This window comes from Hyperolius riggenbachi, chromosome 4 (assembly GCF_040937935.1).
Source record: "Hyperolius riggenbachi isolate aHypRig1 chromosome 4, aHypRig1.pri, whole genome shotgun sequence".
In the NCBI taxonomy this organism is placed as follows: Eukaryota; Metazoa; Chordata; class Amphibia; order Anura; family Hyperoliidae; genus Hyperolius; species Hyperolius riggenbachi.
In genome coordinates, this window is record NC_090649.1 from 51,696,772 (window position 1) to 51,722,449 (window position 25,678).

Sequence of the window (25,678 nt, forward strand, 5' to 3'; positions counted from 1 at the left end):
TTCCATTACAGGAAGCGCCAGTATTAGAATAGGAAGAGCCTGCATCAGGCGAGGAGCGCGGCGTCCCAGATCTTACCGCTATAGAAGACGTGATCTGGGGGTTTACGGATGTCTGAAAGGATCACATTGTTCTTTCCAAACTTCTTCCTGCAAGAATAAGAAGAGTACAGCTGTTATTTCATCTCACCATTCAGCTTCAACAGCAACTCTCATAAATTCAGTACAGCTCAAACCATCTATTCAGTTCTGGAAGGAAACCCCTCCCCACCGCCCAGCTTACTGCAGCTGTTCTGGAACAGCAGAGAGACTGCCGCTATTTATTTTACTGTACAGACTACAGCTGGAGTATCGTTATACCTCTTATTGCATGTGCAGTAATAACACTCCACAGTCGTACCATACAGGCCTGTATATAGATTCACAACACCTCCGTCTCGAGAGCCAATTCATTTTGGCCAACACAATTTCCAACATGGGGCTAAAAATTGGTAAAATAATCTCAGATCGCTTGTCTTTAAGTTAGTCGTCACAGGTCCATATTCAATCCCTATAATCAAATCTGCCAGATATTGAACCCAACATGTGAGACCGATAAATTTCCAATATACTTCTGATCAATTTTGAACAGTTTGGGCTTGATTCACAAAGCGGTGCTAACAGTTAGCATGCTAGTGAAAAGCCCTTTATCACGCCTAAACTCAGTTTAGGCATGATAAGTTTAGGCGTGATAAGTTTAGGCGTGATAACTATAGCACCAACTGGGTTAGCACCACAGTGCACAGCTGATCAAAAGTTTTGTGCTAGCAAAGTCTGGTGCACTTCGCATAGAGTTTAATGGCGCTGCTTTGCGTGCGGGACTTTGCGCGCAATCTAAACTTATCTAAACTTATCACACCTAAACTTATCATGCCTAAACTGGCTTTTCACCAGCGTGGTGCAATGGTTATCACGCCTAAAGTCTCTAACTGGGTTAGCACCGCTTAGTGAATCGAGCCCTTTATGGTTTTAGGTAGGGTTCACACTTATTCTCGCACGTTTTACACTTGCATTCTCCCCCTCTAACTAATGTTAGGGAGGGTTCACAATCCTCGATTTTTCACATGCACGTTTATGTGCTTTCACAATTTTTCTACCTAGGTAATTTAAAAAGGGAACCGGAGATAAACTAAAGGTCAGGTTTTATACTTGCCTAGGGCTTCCTCCAGCCACCTTGAGGCCGCTTGGGACCTTGCTGTCTCCACGGGCCCCTCCTGTCCCCCACAGGGTGGCCCGGTACTCTGCCTGTGTCATGCATGCAGGACCAGCTGTATGCGCTCCCCCCGTCGTGCCCCCATAGCGGGGAGCGATCTACACCTGCACAAAACACTCCCGGCTATGCGATTGTGATGAGCAGGTGCAGATCGCTCCCGGGTACAGGAGATTTACATGGGAGGGTGACAAAGAATGAGACTCAAAACACTTCAGGGCTGCAGCCACCACGCTCCACAGGTGACCAGGATTATTGAGGAGCCTTGACCGAAGACTCCTTAGGCCTGGAACCCACTACAAATCGCAATCGCTAGTGTTTTTCATGAGCGTTTTGTAAGCGATTTCTTGAGCATTTTCTGGCGAATTTAAAAAGTGTAATCTTGTTCGCAATGATTGTGTAGCGATTTGCGATTAGCGATTTTAATTTTTATTGGTCCTTTCAATGTATCATCATTTTATTTACAGTTTGCATCAATTTAAAATCGCACTAAAATCACCATGTGTAGCAATTGATGAGCGATTACACCAGCGTTTATATACTTTACACTGCAGAAGGGCTAACGCAAACGCTAAAGCCACCAAAATGCTGCATGTCCTGCGATAAGATTTTGCTAATTGCAATCGCTCCAGTGGAAATTTGGCTCATCCATTAACATTACCTGAGCAGTTTAGGGAAATCGCTCAGTCCTTAAACGAAAAAAAAAAATGGTTTCCAGCCCTCACTGTTGTATGTATATGAATAGCTCAAACCCTACAGCACAGGCAGCACCCTTAATCAGTACGCCATCCAGCTGACCCTTTAAAGGACTTCCGAGGCGAACGCTTATAATCTATGTTTACTCACCTGGGGCTTCTACCAGCCCTGAGTAGCCATGCCAGTATCTCGCTGCCCCACTGGCCGCCCATACAAAGCGGCGACCCTCCGGCGGGGTCAACTCCGCTGCATGCCAGATGTGGATGCATGGGCACTCGTGCAGGCGCAAGAGAGCTGACCCCGCCGGCGGGTCGCCGCTCTGTACGGGCGGCCAGTAGGACACCGTGGAGGACTGGGGCTGCGGCGAGATACTGACATGGCTGCTCGGGGCTGGTAGAAGCCCCAGGTGAGTAAACATCGATTATAAGCTTTCGTCTTGGATGTCCTTTAAAGAGACTCTGAAGTCTCATAAAATTCACGTTTTATTTAAAAAAAAAAAAAATCACTTGAACATTATTGCCCTACCTAAAATGCAGCTGGACTAACTAAATCCTCCTAAACCCCTCCCCCCCCTCACAATCCACGACTTTCTTGCATATGGATTTTGCTGCCCCGGGAGGCAGAGATTTCAGCTGCAGCTCTGCCTCCATGCGGGTCATTCAGCGCATATCTCCGCCTCTCCCCCGCTCCTCTCAGGGAAAGAAGACAGAGGGGCGGGGAGATGCGGCAATCCATGCTGATGGACGGAGGAGAGGCAGAGCTGCAGCCGAAAGCTCTGCCTCTCACGGAAGCGCTCCCCGCAGTGTTGCGGGAGTTGGGGGGGGGGGTAGATTTAGGTAGTGTTCAGCAGCAAGGATGCAGTGTTTTAGGCAGGGCAATAATGTTAAAGCGATTTTTAAAATAAAAACATGAGTTTTATGAGACTTCAGTCTCTCTTTAGGCCACCAGCGAGCAAGAAAATACTCAGAATAATTTTGACAGTATGTTTTTTTCACCTACTTTTTGGTACTTTTTCAATTGCAGAGTGCTGAAAAGTTAGTTTAAACAGAAGATGAAAAATGTATTATATAGTACCACAGAAGATGCTGGTGCTATAAAGTAGTAGTAGTAATAATAATAATAATAATAATAATAATAATAATAATAGCTGAATTGCAGTGTTTATTATAGCCACTGCCTTACTGTATAACTGCCACTATGCTGGTATAAATACTGCCTTACTGTATAACTGCCACTATGATGGGATAAATACTGTCTAACTACCACTATGCTGGTATAAATAGCAGCCACAGTCACCCCATAAATGCCTGTCTATACATAGAACGGTAATAAACAGCTAATCCGCCTCCGCTTACCTCAGCAGCTTTGCCAGGCCGACTCCCAGCTGACCCAGTCCTCCTGTGGGGGAAAAACAGGACAGTTCACAGGCTGGACTATCAGGGTCATCACCAGAATCACCGGGGAAATCACTGGAGACTAGATTCACTTCTCATGTCCAGAACATCTCTAGACTCCGAGTCTTCCACCAGGTGCTGCATTCTCATATGCCCCTCCCTGTCCCCACACACCACTAAACCCCTGGTACATGATCTTATTGACTCTCGTGCAACTTGCTCATAGCTGCTATATTTCTAGCCCTCCCCCCTCACAAACTTCCTACCTGATGCATAACCCTAAATCCCCCCCCCCTCACAAATGTCCTTCCTGATGCCTAACTCTAAATCCCCCCCTTTCCCTCGCATAAACATCCTACCTGACACCTAATCCTAAATCCGCCTCCCCCCCCCCTCCCCACGAATGTCCTACCTCACGCCTAACCCTAAATCCCCCTCCCCCGAAAGAACATCCTACCGCACGCCTAACACTAAACCCCCCCCTCCCCATGAACATCCTACCTAACCCTAAACCCTTCAAAGAACCCCCGCCCCCCATGCTCCTGATATTTCAATAGGCGCCTATGGCGGCGCCCAAATTGCCTGCTTCGCTCTAACTATCCCTCTCCAGCTCTTAAAGGAAACCAAAAGTGACATGCTTAGCCCTTATGGCCCATACTCACAGACAACTTTTTGGCCTGTCGCCAGCACACGTGAGCGTGTGCGCGACAGCTCATCGCCAGGTCCCTCCGCATACACACGGCGGAGGGACCTGGCAACTGATGCGGCGGAAGCTGTCGCTGTTGCTCCTTCCCCTGCCGGAAGCCCAATGCATTTCTTATCTTGTTGCTGTCGCTAGTCCGCGTACTCAGGCGGACTAGCGACAGTTCCGGCGGCGACTGTCGCCAGGCGATTGAGCGGTTCAATCGCCCCGGCGAAATCAGCAACGAGCGACGGTTCGGGGTGCGCGCCCGTGCAACGCCGCATACTCGGCGACCTGTCGCTGCAACATGTGCGCGCCGCGTGTTGCGGCGACATTTGTAGCCCATGAGTATGGGCCATAAAACCATGCCACAGCTCCTGTCCCACAAATACACTAGCCACATACAACTAAAAAAAGGGCACCGGGTAAATTTGTGTGCTGGATAAAGCCACTGGTAGAAAAAAAAAAAAAAGCGGATTTCTGCTAAGGCTTCTACCTCCTCCTGACACTAATCCTCCCACTCCTAAAGCTGGCCCCACTGTTAAACAAACACTACCTCTCCCTTCTTTAACATAATTTACCAGCCTATGACGGCGCCGAAAATTACCAAATTTTCTGCCAACCACCCTCATCGTTCCTCAAGTGACCTTACAATGACTTCCTCATTAATATCCTCTTCCCATGAATGGTTCCAAGACTTCTGTATGGCTGTCCTCACTCACTGGCATTCCCTTCCTCATTCCAATTGACGTTCTCCTTCCCTTACCACATTTTTTTTTTTTTTTTTAAAAGCCCTACTGGGCAAAGTCCAGGAGAAATACAAAACATGCAGAAGAAAAAAAAAACCATGCAGGAGAGAGGCCAGAGAAGGCAAAACATGCAGGAGAGAGGCCAGAGAAGGCAAAACATGCAGGAGAGAGGTAGGAGAAGGCAAAACATGCAGGACAAAAACATGCAGAAGGCAAAACATGCAGGAGAAAAGCAGAATGTCCGGAAGAAAAGCTTTGGAAGAATAAATGTGCAAGAAAAAGGGCAGATGGTAGAACATGCAGGAGGGAGCAAGAGAAGGAGGCACATGCAGGAGAAGGCAGAATATGCAGTAAAAGGCAAAGGAAGCCAAATATGCAGGGAACAGGCATGCACAATACAAGCTCATGTACCTGTGATCAGCACCCTCGGGTGGTCGGTCTCAGAGAAAGACACTGAATGGAAGCTGGCATCAGATGGCACTTGACGAGGTGAAACTCCAATAAACCGCACAGAGGTGACAGTCTGACAGCCACACATGGAGCTCTGCAGAGCTTGCTTTACCGCTCGGGTTAATGTCCTCATAACGGCCATGTCTGTCACAGAAAGCTGAGAGAGACAATAGACACTTACTATACCGAAACTCGAAACACAATCAACCTTCAGGGATGTATACAAATGGCAGCACAGCATTTTGTACAGAAGGAGTTATATCAAGACCAGTGGAAATAAAACTGTAACTAAAGGTGATGCAACCATCCACAGCACCCAATCAAAATCTCTGTTATTTAATGGCTTAAATCTGATTGGTGATCTTCTGGGTCCCTGCAAAACTTTTGCTCCAACATTTATTTGCGCTTGTTTTAAAGAGACACTATAGTGTCTTTTTTTTTTTTTACCTTATTTTATTATTCAGCCAGCTTCAGCAGTAAATTCCAAGCGGATTCGCCGCATTTCCATGGCAAAACGAGTTATTTATGCCTAAGACATAGCCCAGCAAAGTTCCAGGGCTTGCAAATCTTCCTTCCTGGTAGAGGCAGAGCTGTGGGCAGTAGCTCTGCCTCCTCTCCAGTCAATCTCCACCGCTCTCTGCCTCTCCCCGCCCCTCTCAGTCTTCTTTCACTGAGAGCGGCGGGGAGAGGCGGAGATTGACTGGAGAGGAGGCAGAGCTACTGCGCACAGCTCTGCCTCCCCGGGCAGCAAAATCTACAACTTGCAAAGTCATAGAACATTGCTGTCCTAGTTCTGGGGCATAAATCACTCGTTCTGCTGTGGGAATGCAGCAAAACCGCTTGGAATTTACTGCTGAAGCTGGCGGAATAATAAAATCATGTTAAAAAAAAGGACACTTCAGTGTCTCTTTAAGGCGAATTCGGACGAGCGCCTGAACCAGTAGTTCAGCGTCTTGCCCAAATTCTTTTCTTCTGAATGGCGGTTGGGCGTCCTGTTTGCTCATTGTGTCACATTTCGACTTCCACATTGGGACCTGGAAGTGCTGCGCTTAAACGAGATGAGGGGAAACAGCAGGATCAAGCACAGATGGTAAACAATGGTACCAACGTTTAAAAAGTGCTATCGGTTCGTTTCACATCGATTCAAACCCTGTGTGAACCGCTCCTAAATAAGTCAGCCCTCAGAACACTATGCTATAATAACAATCCAATCATAGATGTGTGACTCCAATAAACCCTGCTTCTGCAACAATAGGATATTTCAACCAGCCTTGTGACTGAAGCCCCGCCCCACTCCCAGTCTGTAGAGATGTAGAGGCGGTCTGTTGGCTGCACACACAGTTCCTTTGTCTAGATAGCATTTGAATTATGAACAGGAGAGCTGGGAGCTCGTCCATAATAGGCTTGCTTTATCATAGATGAAAGGTGCTGCACTTTGGGACCTTTTGAGGTATATACAGGAGAATTTTTCTAATTCACCTAAATTAAACCAAGACAAAATTAAAGCCAGCATTAATACTCACCTGGGGCTTCCTCTAGCAGGCACAGAATTCTCCCGGTGATGGGGGGGTGCATGTGAGGATGGGCTCGGCATGTGCAGTACATGACTGAGCCAACTGAAGAAAGACACTGGGTTGGCCAGTTGACAATTGGAGTGGCCCAAGAGGCCGGAGAAGGAGCTCACGGACCACAGGGGATGGAAGCCCCAGGTAAGTATAAATGTAGGCTTCACTTTTGTTTCAGGTACACTTTAAGATACAGACAAAAGCTTCCCTGAGGACAGTCAGTGACATGACTATGTAATCTGTAAAGTGCTGCAGAAGATGTCAGTGCTATATAAATACATAATAATAATAATAATATGGTAGGACATTAGACTATGACTATGGTAGGATTAGACTGTGAGTTCCTCTTAGGACAGTCAGTGACATGACTATGTACTCTGTAATGTGCTGCATAAGATGTCAGCGCTATATAAATACATAAAAATAATAATAATAATAATAAGTGCAGCTGGTAACCAGCATGTCTAAACATGGAAAAAAGTTCCTGTCAATGTAAAATGGTGAATCTCTCTGGAGCAATAATATAAAGCGACTGACAGGCTGTTCCTCAGCAGTAGAGTACGCTGGAGATTATCTTACATTGCTAGCAGCCAGGAACTGCACTGAAATCTTGTTATTACTGTAGACAGTGTGTGGGATGCAGCTGTAATAATATATATATGTAGCCAAGCAAGGTGCGGAAAAATCAGTGAGGCACTGTAGGGGTTAACCCTGGGATTGGGGGTGGAGCCCCCCCCCCCCCCTCAGAGTATTGGGTTGCCCTCCAGTACAGTAGGTGTTAACACTGGGGTTGGGGAGGGTTCCCCCCACTCAGAGTATTGGGTTGCCAGCACGGTAGGGGTTAAGCCTGGGGTTGGGGGGAGTATTGGGTTGCCTGCGTGGCAGGAGGGGACATACAGAGGATGCAGGGAATCACGTAAGCAGCCAGCCTGCAGAAAGCTCTCTGCCTGCATCAGCTCCTGTATGACCTCATGAGAGAGAAAGCGCTGGTACATTCCAGTACAGCACGCTGCCCAGTCACCGCCACCAGCGGATCAATGTCAGGATTATCACAGGGACGTCACTATAGCCGCTTAGTGGCCAGTATTATACTCCTGTGCATTATCTCTCTACAGGGAATCGCTAGGAGCGATCAGTGCATGCTCTGCCTGTACTTTTATCAATATTCATCCAGTCACAAACACACCACACAGCCATAATACAAGAGACACTGAGTGACTTTCACTGATTAGCTCACTACCATGGCACCTGCCAAGGGGAGGGGTTTATTAGGCAGCAAGTGACCAGTCAGTTCTCATAGGGAACCTGGGGTGAGAGGGAGATGGAGGATTAGGAAACATGCTCAGCTTACGGACAATAATACATTATATACACAGTCTGAGGAGAGAAGCCAAGATCTGCCACAAATACAGCAGAATAATGCACTTTCCAACAATAACAAACATTACTTGATTTAATGAAAACAATGCCATACACCAGTGATGGCTAACCTTGGCACTCCGGCTGTGACAAAACTACAAATCCCATCATGCCTCTGCCTCCCCGAGTTATGCTGAGAGCTGTCAGAGTATTGCAATGCCCCATGGGACTTGTAGTTCCACCACAGCTGGAGTGCCAAGGTTAGCCATCACTGCCATACACACAAACAAACAAAGACAGAACATTTATATCGCGCTTTTCTCCTGACGGGCTCAAAGCACCAGAGCTGCAGCCACTAGGACGCGCTCTATAGGCAGTAGCAGTGTTAGGGAGTCTTGCCCAAGGTCTCCTACTGAATAGGTGCTGGCTTACTGAACAGGCAGAGCCGAGATTTGAACCCAGGTCTCCTGTGTCAGAGGCAGAGCCCTTAACCATTACACTATCCAGCCACTATACACAAATTTTTACTGACAGATTCGATCACATTGATCAAATCTGCAGGTTATCTGCGACGCATCAATCAGAATTTCTGGATTCGTGGCAAAAATCTATCGAAATTAGGTCGATCAGACATGACGGCGGAGTGGTGAAGCATGGACATTACCTTGCACATCAGTTATCCTTTCAGTTATAACTGACAGCAACCGATCTAGTGTAAAAAGACTTCGGGCTTTTTCACACCAATAAAAAGTGAAACACAATCACTAATCATGGTTTTCACTATGCTGGCCTCAATCAAGACGCAGGAAAAATGCAGCAGAACTACAATTGCGACTTTTCAGAAAAATTGCAAATGCATTCAGTATGCATTACCACAATTGTAAGTTTACTGTACTTTAGTTTTTGAAAAGGCTTGCGATTATCAAAATGCAATGCAATGCAGCCGGTGTGTAAGGGCCCTAGTACCAATTTTTTGATCATGGTTCTAAGAAACGTTTCACACTTGCTACAGACACTAAATGGTCATCACCGCCTCTTCAGTCTCCCGAGAGTAAAAGCAAGTTCAGGCAGTGAGTGGGCACTGTTGTCCATCACAGCCCTTCGCTGTAGAAGCTGACAGCAACAAGAGTCAGCTCTAAAAACAGCTCGAGGTCCAAACAAAAAGGTTTGTGTGGAATTGTCCTTGTGAGGTGAAGTCATCCATAGCTTTCGTATGCAAAAAAACTGTAAACCATTCTATAGGACAACGGAACCTATAGCTCTAGAACGTGGAATCATCCAACCTGTTGTACGTGAGAGATTCAGCATACCGCGGACCCCAAATAACCTCACACTGCTGACAGACTGAATGGGCTGTGAGTACAAAGACAGGGAGCCAATCCAGAGGCAGCACCTGCAGGCGTCATACCATCATCTCAGCGAATATGCAAGACTTCCACACAGCATGCACAGAGCATTGTCTGCATTCCACACAGGCCTTCATCAGAAGACACAAGTCTTTCTAGGAATAGCTGCTGTGCTATATTAGCCACCTGCATGACGCCTGGGGCCTCTTAAAGAGATACTAGAAATCTGATCTGTCTTATTTTATTCTGTTTTACACAGTGGCACTTTATATCTTGTATAGCCCAAGTTAGGTCAAACACACACACACACATCTGTTAATAAAATATATATTACATACACACAAAGGAATATCCAGACAGCTCAGAGTGACCCAGAACCACTAGGATAGTATAAAGGGCTAAGAGTGACTGAAAAGCCCTTGAATAAAAAGCAATGCTAAATGTAGTTTTTTCTTCTTAAAACAGAAGATATTTGTGATCATTCAGCTTTAAATGACAACTAAAGGGAGAGGGATATGGAAGCTGCCATATTTATTTCCTTTTAAAGCTATACCAGTTGCCTGGCTGTCCTGCTGATCCTCTGCCTCTAATACATTAAGCCACATCTCCTGAACAAGCATGCAGCAAATCAGATGTGTTTCTGACATTTTCAGATCTGACAGGATTAGCTGCATGCTTGTTTCTGGTGTGATTCAGACACTGCTGCAGCCAAATAGATCAGCAGGGCTGCCAGGCAACAGGAAGTAAATATGGCAGCCTCCATATCCCACTTCTTACAGTTGTCCTTTAAGGGCTGTTTCAAAAATGTGTCTGAAACAGCCGGCCGGTTCGCGCTCAAATGCTTTTATGCAAGCGTGCAAAAATGTGAACTGCCCCTAATGGTGCTAAAAAAAAAAAAAAAAAAAAAAAAAAAAAAAAATATTATATATATATATATATATATATATATATATATATATATATATATATATATATATATATATATATATATATATATATATATATATATACATATACACACACATACATACACACACAATTTTTAGCGAAAGATCCTGTTTTCGATATGATCTTTTCATTAGAGCTGAATTACTTTTTAATCGATTTACACCAAGGAAACAGACTTAAGATCACCTCGAAACTAGTTCAGTTGCAATCAGATCTATGGGGAAAAAAAATAAATAAATCTACCACACTGATGGAACATTTTTGCGGTTAATGCAATCGTTCAGAATTGATTGGACCCAGTAGATCCCAAATATGATTGTTCACTAAAAAGTGTTGCATTAATGGACACCATAATAATAAAGTGAAAAACATATCCATATTTTCAATAATAGGGCAGCACAGTGACGTAGTGGTTAGCACCCTCGCCTTGCAGCACTGGGTCCCCGGTCTGTCTCCCAGCCAGGGCACTACCTTCTACCCACCTTGTATGTTCTCCTAGTGTCTGTGTGGGTTTTCTCCGGGAACTCCGGTTTCCTCCCACATCCCAAAAACATACAGATAAGTTAATTGGCTTCCCCTAAATTGTCCCTAAACTACGATACATACACTGCACAATATAGACATATGACTATGGTAGGGATTAGATTGTGAGCCCTTCTGAGGGGCAGTTAAGTGACAAGACTATATACTCTGTACATCGCTGCGGAAGATGTCAGCGCTATATGAATACTAAATAATGATAATAATAAAGAAGAAGAAGAAGAAGAAGAATTCTGGATGATGAGTCATAATACTGTCACTCATTATCAAGCACTGCCAGCCATGCAGCCACAATATACAGACAGACTTCTTGTCTCACAGTTCATATAGAGCAGGCATGGGCAAACTTGGCCCTACAGCTGTTAAGGAACTACAAGTCCCACAATGCTTTGCAGGAGTCTTACAGCCACAGTCATGACTCAAAGGCAAATGCATTGTGGGACTTGTAGTTCCTTAAGAGCTGGAGGGACAAGTTTGCCCATGCCTGATATGGAGCTATATGGGGTCTGCCGGACAACATTTTCAAACACCTTCTTGCCAAACTATTCAAACCAAACTCGCAAAATGCATAGATTACTTTTTTTTTTTTGAAGTCCACAAACAGCTCACAATATTAATAATGCCTTAATAGAGATTTTAAGTGCTATTAAGTAATAAATTCAATGCATGTTAAAATAAAATTAAAAAAAATGAATAACTTTACAGGATAGTAAACAAGGGTACATAAAAATACAGACGCTGGTGCATAATACTGAGATGGTAAATGTCACAGAGACTAATATAGTGTGACTGGCAACATGTAAAGCAGCTAGAGGAATATTCTATAGACTCCTGGCATACAAAGGGTTGATGGAAGTAGATGGGCTATGGTAGCAGGTTTGGGGATGAAGGGACAGGTGAGGTCGTCCCGGATGGTCTGCAGTGAGGAGCTGGTACTTGTCATGCAGTCAGCAGGGAAATCATGGCTATGGAATGGGAAGGGGGTGAAATGAGTCCAGCATCCTCTCTTACCTCCTCTCTGAGTGCTCCTCAACAAGATCTAACGTGCCCTGGCCTTTTATAGGACACAGCCTCCAGAGAGGGCCAATGGGAAGGAGGGAGGGGGTAGGAGTTGTCCCCTATGTCAGAGCACAGGGGGAGGAGCATAGTAATGCAGCACACATCTCCTCTGCAGAGGGGACCCATCTGCTCAGGAGTTGTGGCTGTGACATGCAGTGTGCGCTCTTCCCTGAAAAACTGCTATACACATATGGGGAGCCTTCCTGCCAGAGGCCAGGGCTACATACAACACGCTGCAAAATCCAGTACTACCTGCTCTGTGTATAAACAGATGACAGGGACCTGCACAGTGCCATAGCTCACAAATCCCAGCATCTCACCTTCTATACAGAGGACTGCACGGTACCACTTCCCACAAATCCCAGCATCTCACCTTCCATACAGAGAACTGCACAGTACCACTTCCCACAAATCCCAGCATCTCACCCTCTATACAGCGGACTGCACAGTACCACTGCTCACAAATCCCAGCATCTCACCTATACAGAGGACTGCACAGTACCACTGCTCACAAATCCCAGCATCTCACCTATACAGAGGACTGCACAGTACCACTTCCCACAAATCCCAGCATCTCACCTTCCATACAGAGAACTGCACAGTACCACTTCCCACAAATCCCAGCATCTCACCCTCTATACAGCGGACTGCACAGTACCACTGCTCACAAATCCCAGCATCTCACCTATACAGAGGACTGCACAGTACCACTGCTCACAAATCCCAGCATCTCACCTATACAGAGGACTGCACAGTACCACTGCTCACAAATCCCAGCATCTCCCTTTCTATACAGATGACTGCACAGTACTACTTCCCACAAATCCCAGCATCTCACCCTCTATACAGAGAACTGCACAGTACTACTTCCCACAAATCCCATTGCACAGCGTTGCGGAAGATGCTGTCGCTATATAAATCAATAATAATAATCCCAGCATCTCACCTTCTATACAGCGGACTGCATAGTACTACTTCCCACCTTATAGACAGAGAAATGCACAGTACCACTTCCCACAAATCCCAGCATCTCACCTTCTATACAGAGGACTGCACAGTACCACTGCTCACAAATCCCAGCATCTCACCTTCTATACAGATGGCTGCACAGTACTACTTCCCACAAATCCCAGCATCTCACCTTCTATACAGATGGCTGCACAGTGCCACTTCCCACAAATCCCAGCATCTCACCTTCTACACAGATGGCTGCACAGTACTACTTCAGTTCCCACAAATCCCAGCATCTCACCTTCTATACAGGGGGCTGCACAGTACCACCTCCCACAAATACCAGCAGCTCTCCTTCTATACAGGGGACTGCACAGTACCATTTCCCACAAATTCCAGAACCTCACCTTCTATACAGAGGACTGCACAGTACTACTTCCCACAAATCTCAGCATCTCACCTTCCATACACAGTGCCACTGCTCACAAATCCCAGCATCTCACCTTCTATACAGAGGACTGCACAGTACCACCTCTCACCTTATAGACAGAGAAATGCATAGTACCACTTCCCACAAATCCCAGCATCTCAGCCTCTATACAGGGGACTGCACAGTGCCACTGCTCAGAAATCCCAGCATCTCACCTTCTATACAGAGGACTGCACAGTACCACTTCTCACCTTATAGACAGAGAAATGCATCTTCTATACCAAGGAACTGCACAGTACTACTTCTCACAAATCTCGGCATCTTACAGAGATCTGCACAGCACAACGAGAACTGCACAGTACCACTTCCCGCAAATTGCAGCATCTCACTCTCTATACAGATATCTGCACAGTACTACTTCCCACAAATCCCAGTATCTCACCTTCTATACAGAGAACTTCACAGTACTACTTCTCAACTTATAGAGAGAAATGCACAGTACAGCTTCCCACAAATCCCAGCATCTCACATTCTATACCAAGGAACTGCACAGTATAACTTCACACAAATACCTGCATCTCACCCTCTATACAGAGATCTGCACAGTACCACGTCCCACAAAACCCAAGCTATTGTTCTTATTGTGGAATAGGGACTAATGCATGGTACCACTTCCTAGAACATGCATAATAACTCTAAGGGCTTGATTCAGTAAACGGTGCTAACCTACTTAGCACGCCTAAAGACTTTAGGCGTGTTAACCAGGGTGCTAAGCAGGTTAGCACTGTTTCTACAATCAGATCGCGTGCAAAGACCCGTGCGCAAAACTTTGCGCGCGCGGAACGTCGCATAGATGTGAATGGGCACTTGGTGCGCACTGCGCCGTGCACGCGCAAAACTTTGTGCGCGGATCTTTGCGCGCGATCTGATTTTAACACGCCCAAACTGAGATAAGGCATGATAATGGCCTTTTCAGAAGCGTGCTAACAGTTAGCACTGCTTACTGAATCGAGCCCTAAGTGTATAAACTGTTGCTGCTGCTACTACTACTCAGACTCCTCCCTCTGCTAATGGGTTGTATGGAGTCACAAGTTATCCAGGCACATGCAGAAAGGAGAAGAGATCTCTGACCGGTTTTATAAGCAGCTATGCAAGCTGTAGTTTGGTGTCAAAGATCACACCATAGTAGGCTTTGGGATTAAAAACACAGCCATATTGAAAGATGTACAGTTTAAAGTGTCTGCATTTTATCCAACAAGGAAAAAAATAAAATATTCAAGTGGGCCATACACATACAGATTTCCATCCAATGTTCCAAAATGATTGATTCCTTTTTGTAAGCACATTGAGTTTAAATAGATTCCAGCAGGTAATCAAAATTGATTGAACCACGGTGTTGCACTGATCGATGCTGTGCAATGCTATGGGCCATCAATCTACCGCTGCTCCTGATCCGGTCAATCTAGGATTTTCTGTCCCGTCGATACTGGCTGTTGCACACCTTTCCAAGACTTGTTACTCCAGTGCTGTTCCTCATGGGCGGGATTTAGCAGTTAAGCTGGCTGCTGCAGCCCTTTCTAAGACTTGATACTCCAGCACTAACTCTTCCTCGTGGGTGGGATTAAACATCGCACAGCCATCTAGCTAAGCCATTGGACATTGTAATAACCCTTCCAGCCGGCAGTTTGTGGCCTTTTGGAATATGCCTAAAGCATCCCCAGAAGATAAACTTGAAGAAGTTGGTGTGAAGTTTTTGGTGGGACAGATTGTCACCAGCTGACCCTCAGGTTCTTCTTTGTTGTAGCATGGAAGCTACAAACTGAAGGTCAATGACCTCTAATGCCACCGCTCAGGAAGCAGCATTGGTGAGTAATAGGCTGCTGGGATGGAAACCTGACACACAAGTTCTCGCAGGTGGGTGGTACAGAACACACTGTACACCTATAAGCTGCTGGCAGATCCAGCCAGTTTTATTTTCAAAAGATATTTATGTAATGTACAGGCTTTGCTCTGGTGTGTGAATCAAAAAATCCCACTGAAAGGCCTGCTACGTCACAATGAGCATCAAACCAGATGTGTGACCACAAATCAAGGGTTGCCATAGCAATACCTCCCTGGGCCAAGGTAAATATTAGGGCACTTGTGTTAAAATAGGGTGATGCCAATAGTGAAAACATCAGTAATAATAAAAAAAGACCCTAAGACCCCTCCTAGTGCCTAATAGAGATGTCGCAAACGGTGCGCCGGCGAACGGTTCCAGGCCAACTTTGGGTGGTTCGCTTTCGCCGGCGAAAGCGAACTTTCCTGGAAGTTTGATTCGCCCCCATAATGCTCCATTGAGCAGAACCTTGACCCTCTACATCACAGTCAGCAGGCACATTGTCGCCAATCAGACTGCACTCACTGGTGGAGCCCCCCCCTCTTATACAAGGCAAGGTTCTCCTTTAGTTTTACTCACTCGTCTGCCTCCAGTAATTAGTTAAGGGACTTGGTGTATTGAGTGTCCACTCAATACATCAAGTTTTGCAGCCAGTAGTGTGCCATCTCTATTTTTTGTTTTGTATGACATTGCAGCTGTGTGAGCAATCCAGCGGAGACCAGGCACCGGAAAGTATCCAGGCTTATTAGCTCTGTGAAGCTGTTCATCCAGCACCTTTTCACTATTCATTAGTTAAGGGACAGCTGCTGACAGACTCTGCTAGGGAAAGTTTAGTTAGGCTCTTGTAGGCTTGTTCATAGCTGATTGTTATTCCTTATATTACTCCCTCCTCCCTCTCTCTTGTCTTCTAGGGAATTTGAGTATTTCAAAAGCCAGCTTACATACCTTGGCCAGGAATTGAACCCAGGTTTGAGTGCTTGGTAGGCTGCTATCCTAACCATTATACCACCACCAACACTACATGCTGAAGCCAGCCTAGCATGTACCATTATGATATATCCAAGAGAAAAATGAGCTTGCTTAAGGATTTGTAGTATGTCAAAAGCCAACTCACATTGGCCAGGGATAGAATGCTGTTGAATGATTTTATGGGGATGTAGGTGTGTCTTTTGGAGGGAGGAAGTAAGTCTGCTCCAAGAAGTTTCAGCATGTAGTGCTGGTGGTATAATGGTTAGGATAGCAGCTTACCACGCAGTAGGCCTGGGTTCGATTCCTGGCCAATGTGAGTTGGCTTTTGACATACTACAAATCCTTAAGCAAGCTCATTTTTCTCCTGGATATATCATAAAGGTACATGCTAGGCTGGCTTCAGCATGTAGTGTTGGTGGTGGTAAAGTGGTGAAGTGAGCTACCTACCATGCACTCAGACCTGGGTTCAAGTCCCGGCCAAGGTATGTAAGCTGGCTTTTGAAATACTACAAGACCCCTTAAAACATCTTTTCTATCATTTTTCTAGTCAGCAGAAATTTTACAAAATTTTTAAGTTCACCTCCCTTTGAAGTCTATTGCGGTTCGCGAAAGTTTGCGCGAACCGAACCTTCCGTGAAAGATTGCGAACAGCGTTCGCAAACCGAAAATTGGAGGTTCACGACATCTCTAGTGCCTAACCAGTCACCCCCAAGTTAGACTGTAATGATCCGCTCAGCTGGCTGCACAGGCAGACAGCTGTTTGACCATTCCTCTAGTCTGTGGGCTGCAGGTCTCTGGAAGAGAGACCTGTCTTTCCTTTGCAAGTTTCTGATCTGCTCTGCTGCTGAGGAATTTGCATACATTGGTTATGCAAATCACCTAGCTGCCTCATTTGTAGGCTGGCAGTATAAAACCCATGTTTTCCCAGAGTCCTTTGCTGGTCATCCCTTCAGGGTTTGTTGAAACACTGTGTTTCACAGAGTGTCAGCCATGCTATTTCTTGTCAAAGTTATCTTAGAGTAATTCTTGGGACTGCACTAGGCAGTTTCCCTAGTGCAGTTAGATTGTTATCTGTTTTGTCTGTATTGCCTCTCTGTTGCGATTGTCCTGTCGCCAACGGTGGTCGTCAGGAAATCGTTCGGTCTGTCTGGGGGTGCTAACCAGAGCAGCGGTTGCTACTGGTAGCCCCTTCTGTTCATCTGTCTTGCTTGGATCGCACTAGCCCCTAGCGGTAGCGGCTGTGGATCCTTCTGATCTGCTTTCTTGGAGTATAGCTGGAGCAGCGGTTGCTACCTGCCATCTCATCTGTCTGTCTTGCTTGGATCGCACTAGCCCCTAGCGGTAGCAGCTGTGGATCCTTCTGATCTGCTTTCTTGGAGTATAGCTGGAGCAGCGGTTGCTACCTGCTATCTCATCTGTCTGTCTTGCTTGGATCGCACTAGCCCCTAGTGGTAGCGGCTGTGTGGATCCTTCTGATCTGCTTTCTTGGAGTATAGCTGGAGCAGCGGTTGCTACCTGCTATCTCATCTGCCTGTCTTGTTTGGATCGCACTAGCCCCTAGCGGTAGCGGCTGTGAATCCTTCTGATCTGCTATCCTAAAAACAAGGAACACCAAGAGCCCCAATAGTGTAATATGTACTGGTAAATGGTTACTAGATAGAGTAAATATTAATACTCACAAACCAGGGTTACCATTAGGCAACCACTGTAAAGGCAGGTGGGGAGATTTTCCTGACCCCACTCAGGAATAAGAAGTCGCTCTCTGTAGATGAGAAAAAGGGGGTTCAACCCTCCACCCAGGGTGGACTCAATATTATGCAGGAGAACAGAGGCGCCAAAAGGATAAAAGGAAGCTAAATGAGCTTTATCCTTTTGGCGCCTCTGTTCTCCTGCATAATGATCTGCTATCCTGTTTCTGTACCCGGATCGCACTCGCTCTGGCGGAAAGAGCAGTGGATCTTCCCTAGACTGTTCCTGAACCCGGATCGCACTCGTTCTGACGGAAGAGCAGTGGATCTTTCCTCTCTTATTCCTGTTTTCCGTTTGTCTGTCTCGTCTGATACGAACGCTTGCTGTAGGCTTGGTGAGGTAACCGTTAAGCAAGCGCTTACGTCCTCTGTTTCGTGTTTGTCTGTCGGTGGTTAGTTAGGCGTCCTTGTCTCTGTTGCGCTTAATGTGCGGAGATCGCGCTGTAAATGCGTTCGCTGTTGCGAATGAGTGCGGTGTTTGCGTTTAGTTAGCGTTTGTTGTTTTCATTATTTTCTCATTGTCGTTTGCTGTGCCTTTGCTACTCTTGTGTTCTGTTCTGTCTTGTGTCGCTACTGGCGATCGCCTTTCTCGCGATCTTGCTTTTGTTTCTGCTGATCTGTGTTCACCGTCGCAGGGTCGCGACTAGATTGGTGAACACACATTCATCCTGTATCTGTGCTCTTTCTCTTTAAGGGCTGTTCAGCCCCGCATTGTCTTAGATCTGTACAATTCCCATCTGGCATTTGTGGCTGTGCAGAGGCTGTGCTCGTCTGCACTCCACAGTGCCATCTGCCGGTGGGAATTGCCCTCTGCTGGTGTATTGCACCTAGCCTGGGTTCACCCAATTATACGCTTGTGGAGGGTTTTCGCTGTGTCAGTGTGCATCTTGTGCGCTGACCGCGAAAACGATTCTGCAAACGTTACATAGACATTTTCCCACCCCTGGGTTATGTTACTCCTTAGATTTCTCCCACTCTCTGATACTGGTCACTGGAAGTTCAACATGGCACCTCATGCCATCAGAGAACTCTCTGGGGATCTAAAGAAAATAATTGTTGTTCTACATAAAGATGGCACGGGCTATAAGAAGACTCAACATCCTGAAATTGAGCTGCAGCACGGTGGCTAAGACCATACAACAGTTTAACAGGAAAGGTTCCACTCGACATGGTCAACAAAAGAAGTTGAGTACATGTACTCAGCGTCATATCCAGAGGATGACTTTTGCAAATAGACGTATGAGTGCTGGCAGCATTGCTGCAAGGGTCCGCCTGTCAGTGCTCAGTCCATTTGCCACACACTGCATCAAAATTGGTTTCCTTGGCTGTTGTCCCAGAAGGAAGCCTCTTCTGAGGATGATGCACAAGAAAGCCTGCAAACAGCTTTCTGAAGACAAGCAAATCCAAGGACATGAATTACCTGAATACTGTGGTCTCATGAGACCAACATAAACTTATTTGGTTCAGAAACATGTGTGGAGGCAACCAGGTGAGTAGTGCAAAGAGTAAGACAAGAGTATCTTGCCTGCAGTGAAGCATGGTGGTAGGATTGTCATGGTTTGGGGGCTGCATGAGTGCTGCCAGCACTGGGGAGCTACAGGTCACTGAGTGAAACATGAATGCCATCATGTACTGTGACATATTGAAGTAGAGTATGATCCCTTTCCTTCAGAAAATGGACCACAGAACAGTATTCAAACATGATGACAATCTCATACACACAGGGGCGTAACAATAGGAGATACAGCCCCTGCACCCACGGGAAGGCCCACTCAGGGCTGTTTGGGGGGGGAGCGGGCAGGAGGGGGGTCGCAGCATTGCCAATCGTCAGGGAGGAGGGACAGTGCCCCCCCCTCCCTCACCTCGGGCTCTGCTCTCAACGCTCCCCTCCTGCATCTATCACTGGCAGCAGCGGCAGCCAGGACATATACCTCCATCCAGCGCGGAGGTCTCCGATCTCTAAGTGCTTCACACTATTTCCTGTTTAAACAGGAAGTAGAATGAAGCACTTAGATATTGGAACCTACAGCGGTGGATGGAGGTCCCCTCCTCCTTGCCGATGTACAATGCTTTCCCCTCATGCTGCGACCCCTCCTGCCCCCCCCCCCCCCCCCCCAAACGGCCCTGAGTGGGCACTGGGGGGGGGGGGGATTCAAATTCTTGCGGGGGGGGGCCCGGTGACTTCTAGTTACGCTCCTGCATACACACCGCCAGGAATACCACTACCTTGCAAAAGAAACAGGGTAAAGGTGCTGGACTGGCCAAGTGTATCTCCAGACCTAAAACCTATTTAACATCGATGGGATATCCTCAAATGGAAGGTGAGGAGTGTAAGGCCTCCAAGCTCCACTATCACCACCAGTCATGAAGGAGGGGAAGAGGACTCCAGTGGCAACCTGTGAAGCTCTAATGAACTCCATGCCCAAGAGAGAGTTAAGACAGTGCTGGAAAATAATCGTGGGCACACAAAATATCAATGCTTTAGGCACAATTCTGACATTCTTTGCTTATGGAGTGTACTCACTTTTGTTGCCAGCGGTTTAGACATGGCTGTGTGTAGAGTTATTTTGTTAGGACAGCAAATTCACATGGTTACACAAGCGTTACACTGACTACTATTCATCAAACAGCTACTTTACAGTCAGGGCACTATCTGCATGGAGTTTGTATATGTTCTTCTTGAGGCTGTGCGTGTTTCCTCCTACATATCAAAACATACAGATAAGTTAATTGGCTCCCCATAAATTGGTCCTAGACTACGATACATAAACTACACGATACATACATAGACATATGACTATGGTAGGGACTAGATTGTGAGCGCCTCTGAGGGACAGTTAGTGACAAGACTATATACTCTGTACAGCGCTGCGGAAGATGTCGGGGCTATATGAATACTAAATAATCTCACTAATATTATAAATGTGAAAGTTTGGATGTTTGTTACTCAATCACACAACAATGGCTGATCGGATATGAATGAAATTTGGCACACACACAGTACATTACCTGGAGTAACATATAGGATACTTTTTATCCCCATAACCAAAAAGTGGGCGGAGACAAATACAAATTTCACTGGGGAAAAAGGTAAACCGCAGCCGTTCTTACACTGTTAGGCCTCTTTCACAGTAGGACGTTGCGTTTGGTGAGACGTTAAAGTTGCAACGCAAATTACAACGCAATGCCCCAAAAAAATTCGCAAGGCAACTTAATGCCCCATTGTAGTCGCATACAGTAGAGCATACAGGCAATGAAAAGTATGTTTCCAAGTCATTACTGAGCATGTGCAAACAGTCCAACACAGCTAATAACGTGTATAACGCACAGCATGCAGCACTTTCTAATAACGCTACACGTTACACACAAACACAACGTGTGCACTGTGAATGGGGCATTGATTTTTCATTGCAGTGAGTTATTCTGCGTTAAATGGTGTTTTAATGTGTGACTTTAATGTCCCACTGTGAAAGAGGCCTTAATGGCACAAGCCTCAAACCTGGTACAGTTGGTCATTGGGTCATTTTCATTCAGAAAAGGGGGTGGGGCCACACACAGCCAATCAGATTTGTTTCATTTCAATGCAAATTATTGATCCTAAAGACCGTTAAGCTCACAAACTAGGTAACTGAGTAATTGTGTGTTAGGGTTAGAAAAAGTGGGCGCAGCCAACACCAGCCAAATATATACCCGGGCAACACCGGGCAATCAGCTAGTAAATAATAAAAATAATAATCAAAGAGCCATATATTCAGTGTTGTCCCATGTAAAGATATATAAAAAATATTTACAAAAAGGTGTACTCAGGTTTGTGAGATACTGAGCCTCTCAGTTCAGTTGTACTTTAAATGTAAAGAACAGAATGTGTAGATCACATGGTAAAGCACTTAAGTGTTGGTGTAAATGAAAGCTCTGCTTCGGCCACACACAGCTCATTCACATGATGGAGGCGTCAGAGCAGGTACACACAACACAGGGTAATGTTACATACAATATTGCATCTTAGCAATCTTAGCAAACCCTTCCTATGTAGTTTAGTCACATGTACAGTACTTGACCTTAACAGACATACCTCCCAACTCAAAATTGCCCACAATGCATTAGCAACGAGGTCCTTCAAGCCTGCACTTGTTCTATCAGGTGACCTCAACAAAAAAAACGCTGTTACATAATACATGGAAGGCAACAATGTCAGGTGCTTTGGTAAAATAAAGTCACACAAAACTTTATTAACCGCTTCTGGAGTTTGTTAATTGAAATGTTGTGTGTGTGTGTGTGTGTGTGTGTGCAGTGTGTGTATCTGTGTGAGTGCAGTGTGTGTGTGTGTGTGTGTGTGTGTGTGTGTGTGTAGTGTGTGTGTAGTGTGTAGTGTGTAGTGTGTAGTGTGTGTGTGTGTGTGTGTGTGTGTGTGTGTGTGTGTGTGTGTGTGTGTGTGTGTGTGTGTGTGTGTGTGTGTGTGTGTTTTTAATCCACAGACCCTGGACAAACATGTGCAGTAGATCAAATGTTTCTGACTGCAGTCTGATTGGATTGGCTACATCAGAGGTGCCCACACTTTTCGCCATGTGAGCTACTTTAAAAAAATTAGCAAATCAAAATGATCTACCCATGTACAATTTTAGGAGCACAATTGTATGTACAGAATGGAAAATGTAGTGGGGTCGGTATCTACAATGAAGTCCTTCGCGATCTACTGGTAGATCGCGATCTACCTAATGGGCACCCCTGGGCTACATGCTTGTTTCAGGTGTACTTTGCCTTCTTAAAACAGAAGGTATTTGCGCTAATTCGCCAGTCGTGCTCACACAGGCGCAGTACAGCTGCACTAGTAGACGGCAGAGAGTGCGCCCATGACAGTCAACAAACGCTTATCAGATATGTTCCAGGCGTTTGCGTGTGGCAATAGTCGTCTCCAGGAACACGTTGGAGGCCTTTTCTTAAGTAGTTAGCTTTTTTATTTTATACTGCCTCTGATGTTGCTTGAAATGATCATTAGTGATGTATCTGGGTGACAGATCAAAAGAATTACTGTAAAGACTCCTATGTGGGCACTCGGCTGAGCCGTCTGTTCTGTTATACAGAGAGGGAAGAGGGAGGATGAGAGGTGCCTTGCTGCAGGAATTATAACATAACTACAGCAGCAGTCGGACTAGCAGGATGCAGGATCGTAAATCTCTGTCCCTGGTAGACAACTGCAAACATCTAGTGTGTGTACATTTCAAATAGCGTGTAAAGTGTACCCCAAGAGACATGTGACATGATCAGACATGTGTATGTACAGCATCAACAACATTTACTGACACTGCCGCTCATATGATTTTATCAAAGCATCAAAAATTGCATGATTTATTAGACTGTTTATTATCCTCATACTACCTACGGTAATACAGCTTGTGACCAGCGATGCTCATCACGAGCTAGTGATCATGACTAACATTTATATATATGTTAAAGGATACATCCAACTAAAAGAAAAATCAAAATCCACTTACCTGGGGCTTCCTCCAGCCCCTGGCAGCCTTCTGGTACCCTCGCCGCAGCTCCGGTCACTCTCCGGCACGGAGAGTCCGATCGGTTTTAGTCTTGTGGGCGGATTGACTGGTTGGCCAGAGAGCATTGACAGGGTCACAGCTTGGGGAGGAGCGGAAGATTGGCTCAGATGGGAGGTTTAAGTACTGTATGTGGAGGGAGTTCTGGATGCTGACAGCCGAGGGGAAGAAAGAGTTCCTGTGTTTGGTGGTTCTGGTGGAGAAGGCCCGGAGCCTTCGGTCTGATGGGAGCGAGCTGAAGAAGCAGTGACCTGGGTGAGAGGGGTCATTAGCAATCCTCAGCGCTCTAGAGCGCAGTCTGGTTTTGTATAGGAGGGAAAGTGAGGGGAGGGGTCGTCCAATGATCCTCTCCGCTGACCGGATGATCCTCTGCAGTTTGTGTCTGTCACTAGCAGTGGCTCCAGCATAACAGACCAAGATGGAAGACAAAAAGAGAAACCGAGAGCCCGATATGGTGCAGTATGTTGAGATAATATGATAAAATGTTAATGTGCGAGAAATATACTCACAAACATGGGTTACCATACAGGCAACCACTAAAAAGGCAGGTGAGGAGATTAAGCCTGTCCTCACTCAGGACTAAGAAGTCGCTCTCTGTAGAAAAAGAAAGAGGGTGGTACTCCCTTCCACCAGGAGTGGACACAGTGTATTCAAATGTGGAACAGAGGCGCCAGCAGGATAAAAATTCATAAAATCTTTAAAAATGCTCGGAGGAAGTGGTGGGCTTGCCTCCCAAAAGCAAACAAGAAGTCCTGTTTGTATAAATTAACACATTTATTTATACGGTACCCCAAACAGAAATGCAACGCGTTTCGCAGGTCAAGCCCGCTTCATCAGGCAAAAATGGGGACAACAGAAAGTCTGTAAAATCAGGATTACACTGATTATCACTGAGGCGCTAATCCTGATTTTACAGACTTTCTGTTGTCCCCATTTTTGCCTGATGAAGCGGGCTTGACCTGCGAAACGCGTTGCATTTCTGTTTGGGGTACCGTATAAATAAATGTGTTAATTTATACAAACAGGACTTCTTGTTTGCTTTTGGGAGGCAAGCCCACCACTTCCTCCGAGCATTTTTAAAGATTTTATGAATTTTTATCCTGCTGGCGCCTCTGTTCCACATTTGAAGACCAAGATGGAAGTCTACCAACTCCACACCCCTTGCAAGTATCAGACTAAGGCGTGAGAGCAATTGATGAGTACCTGAAGTCGGAGTCAGTGGTTTCATAAACTAAGGAGTCGGATTCGTATAATTTTTGTACCAAATCCACAGCCCTGGTTATTGCCAACGGTACAGATCCGGTACCGGTGCGTGAAGGGGCTGGTTTGACTGTGTCTGGATGCGATCATTATAAGAGCGCTCCATTGTAGGGACCGATTTTAAATGTGTGCCAATTAGGCGGTCCTGTGGCTGCTGCCGCATTCACGCCCGTTGGCATGACTCGGTCATTAGGTAGTTAAAAGGATAGTTGTAAAAAAAAATAATAATAATTTGTTTTCAATCCTGATCGAATTTCCTGGTTTTCTTATTTTTTTTTGAAAATTCAAACTTTTCCAAGAATGATATGGTGTGTGATGGATTATCAAATTTTATTCAAGCAGGATAAATTGTGAATAAGTTTTTCGTACATACCAAACTTTGCTTAAACAGCAAAAGCGCTGAAATTCTGAAAGTATGTATGTATGTATGTATGTATGTATGTATGTAAAGATGGGAAGATTATGTTATAGTAGAGAGGATTTGTTTTCGTAGCATTATCATAATATGTAACTTTGTTGTACTTTATTTATGTAATTAATAAAACAGAAATCATTGAGGCTAGAACCACACTATGCAGAATCGCTAGCCTTGCGGAAACCGCTAGCGTTTTTGCCACTAATGAGAGTCTATGCGCCACATGTAATTAATAAAAAAAAAAAAATAAACACACACACCACACCCCCAAATAAATAAAAACGTACAGTGCATAAAACATGTGAGTGTAGCACAATAAAGTATGGTAAATGCAGCTGTAAGTATACTATTATTTATTGGATTTATATAGCGCCAAAATATTACGCAGCGCTGTACAATACATAGGATTACAGACAATGATAACAGGGGTGACAGCACAATAC

The 25,678-nt window shown here is 45.5% G+C and overlaps 1 protein-coding gene across 3 annotated transcripts in view; it reads right to left on the reverse strand.

The window, feature by feature from the left end:
- Positions 1 to 25,678, reverse strand: part of LOC137570357 (L-threonine 3-dehydrogenase, mitochondrial-like) — a 49,496-nt gene that overhangs the window by 18,355 nt on the left and 5,463 nt on the right. Inside the window, exons 2-5 of one of the 3 annotated variants that reach the window (XM_068279010.1) lie at positions 20,536 to 20,712; positions 5,179 to 5,374; positions 3,298 to 3,340; positions 77 to 147 (exon numbers count right to left, since the gene is read on the reverse strand). In XM_068279010.1, coding sequence (XP_068135111.1) covers positions 77 to 147; positions 3,298 to 3,340; positions 5,179 to 5,374; positions 20,536 to 20,559 — 334 coding nt within the window. In that variant the 5' untranslated portion in view covers positions 20,560 to 20,712. Of the gene's footprint in view, positions 1 to 76; positions 148 to 3,297; positions 3,341 to 5,178; positions 5,375 to 11,986; positions 12,009 to 20,535; positions 20,713 to 25,678 lie in introns of those variants that run through there. The other 2 variants (XM_068279013.1, XM_068279012.1) reach the window with 2 other exon arrangements.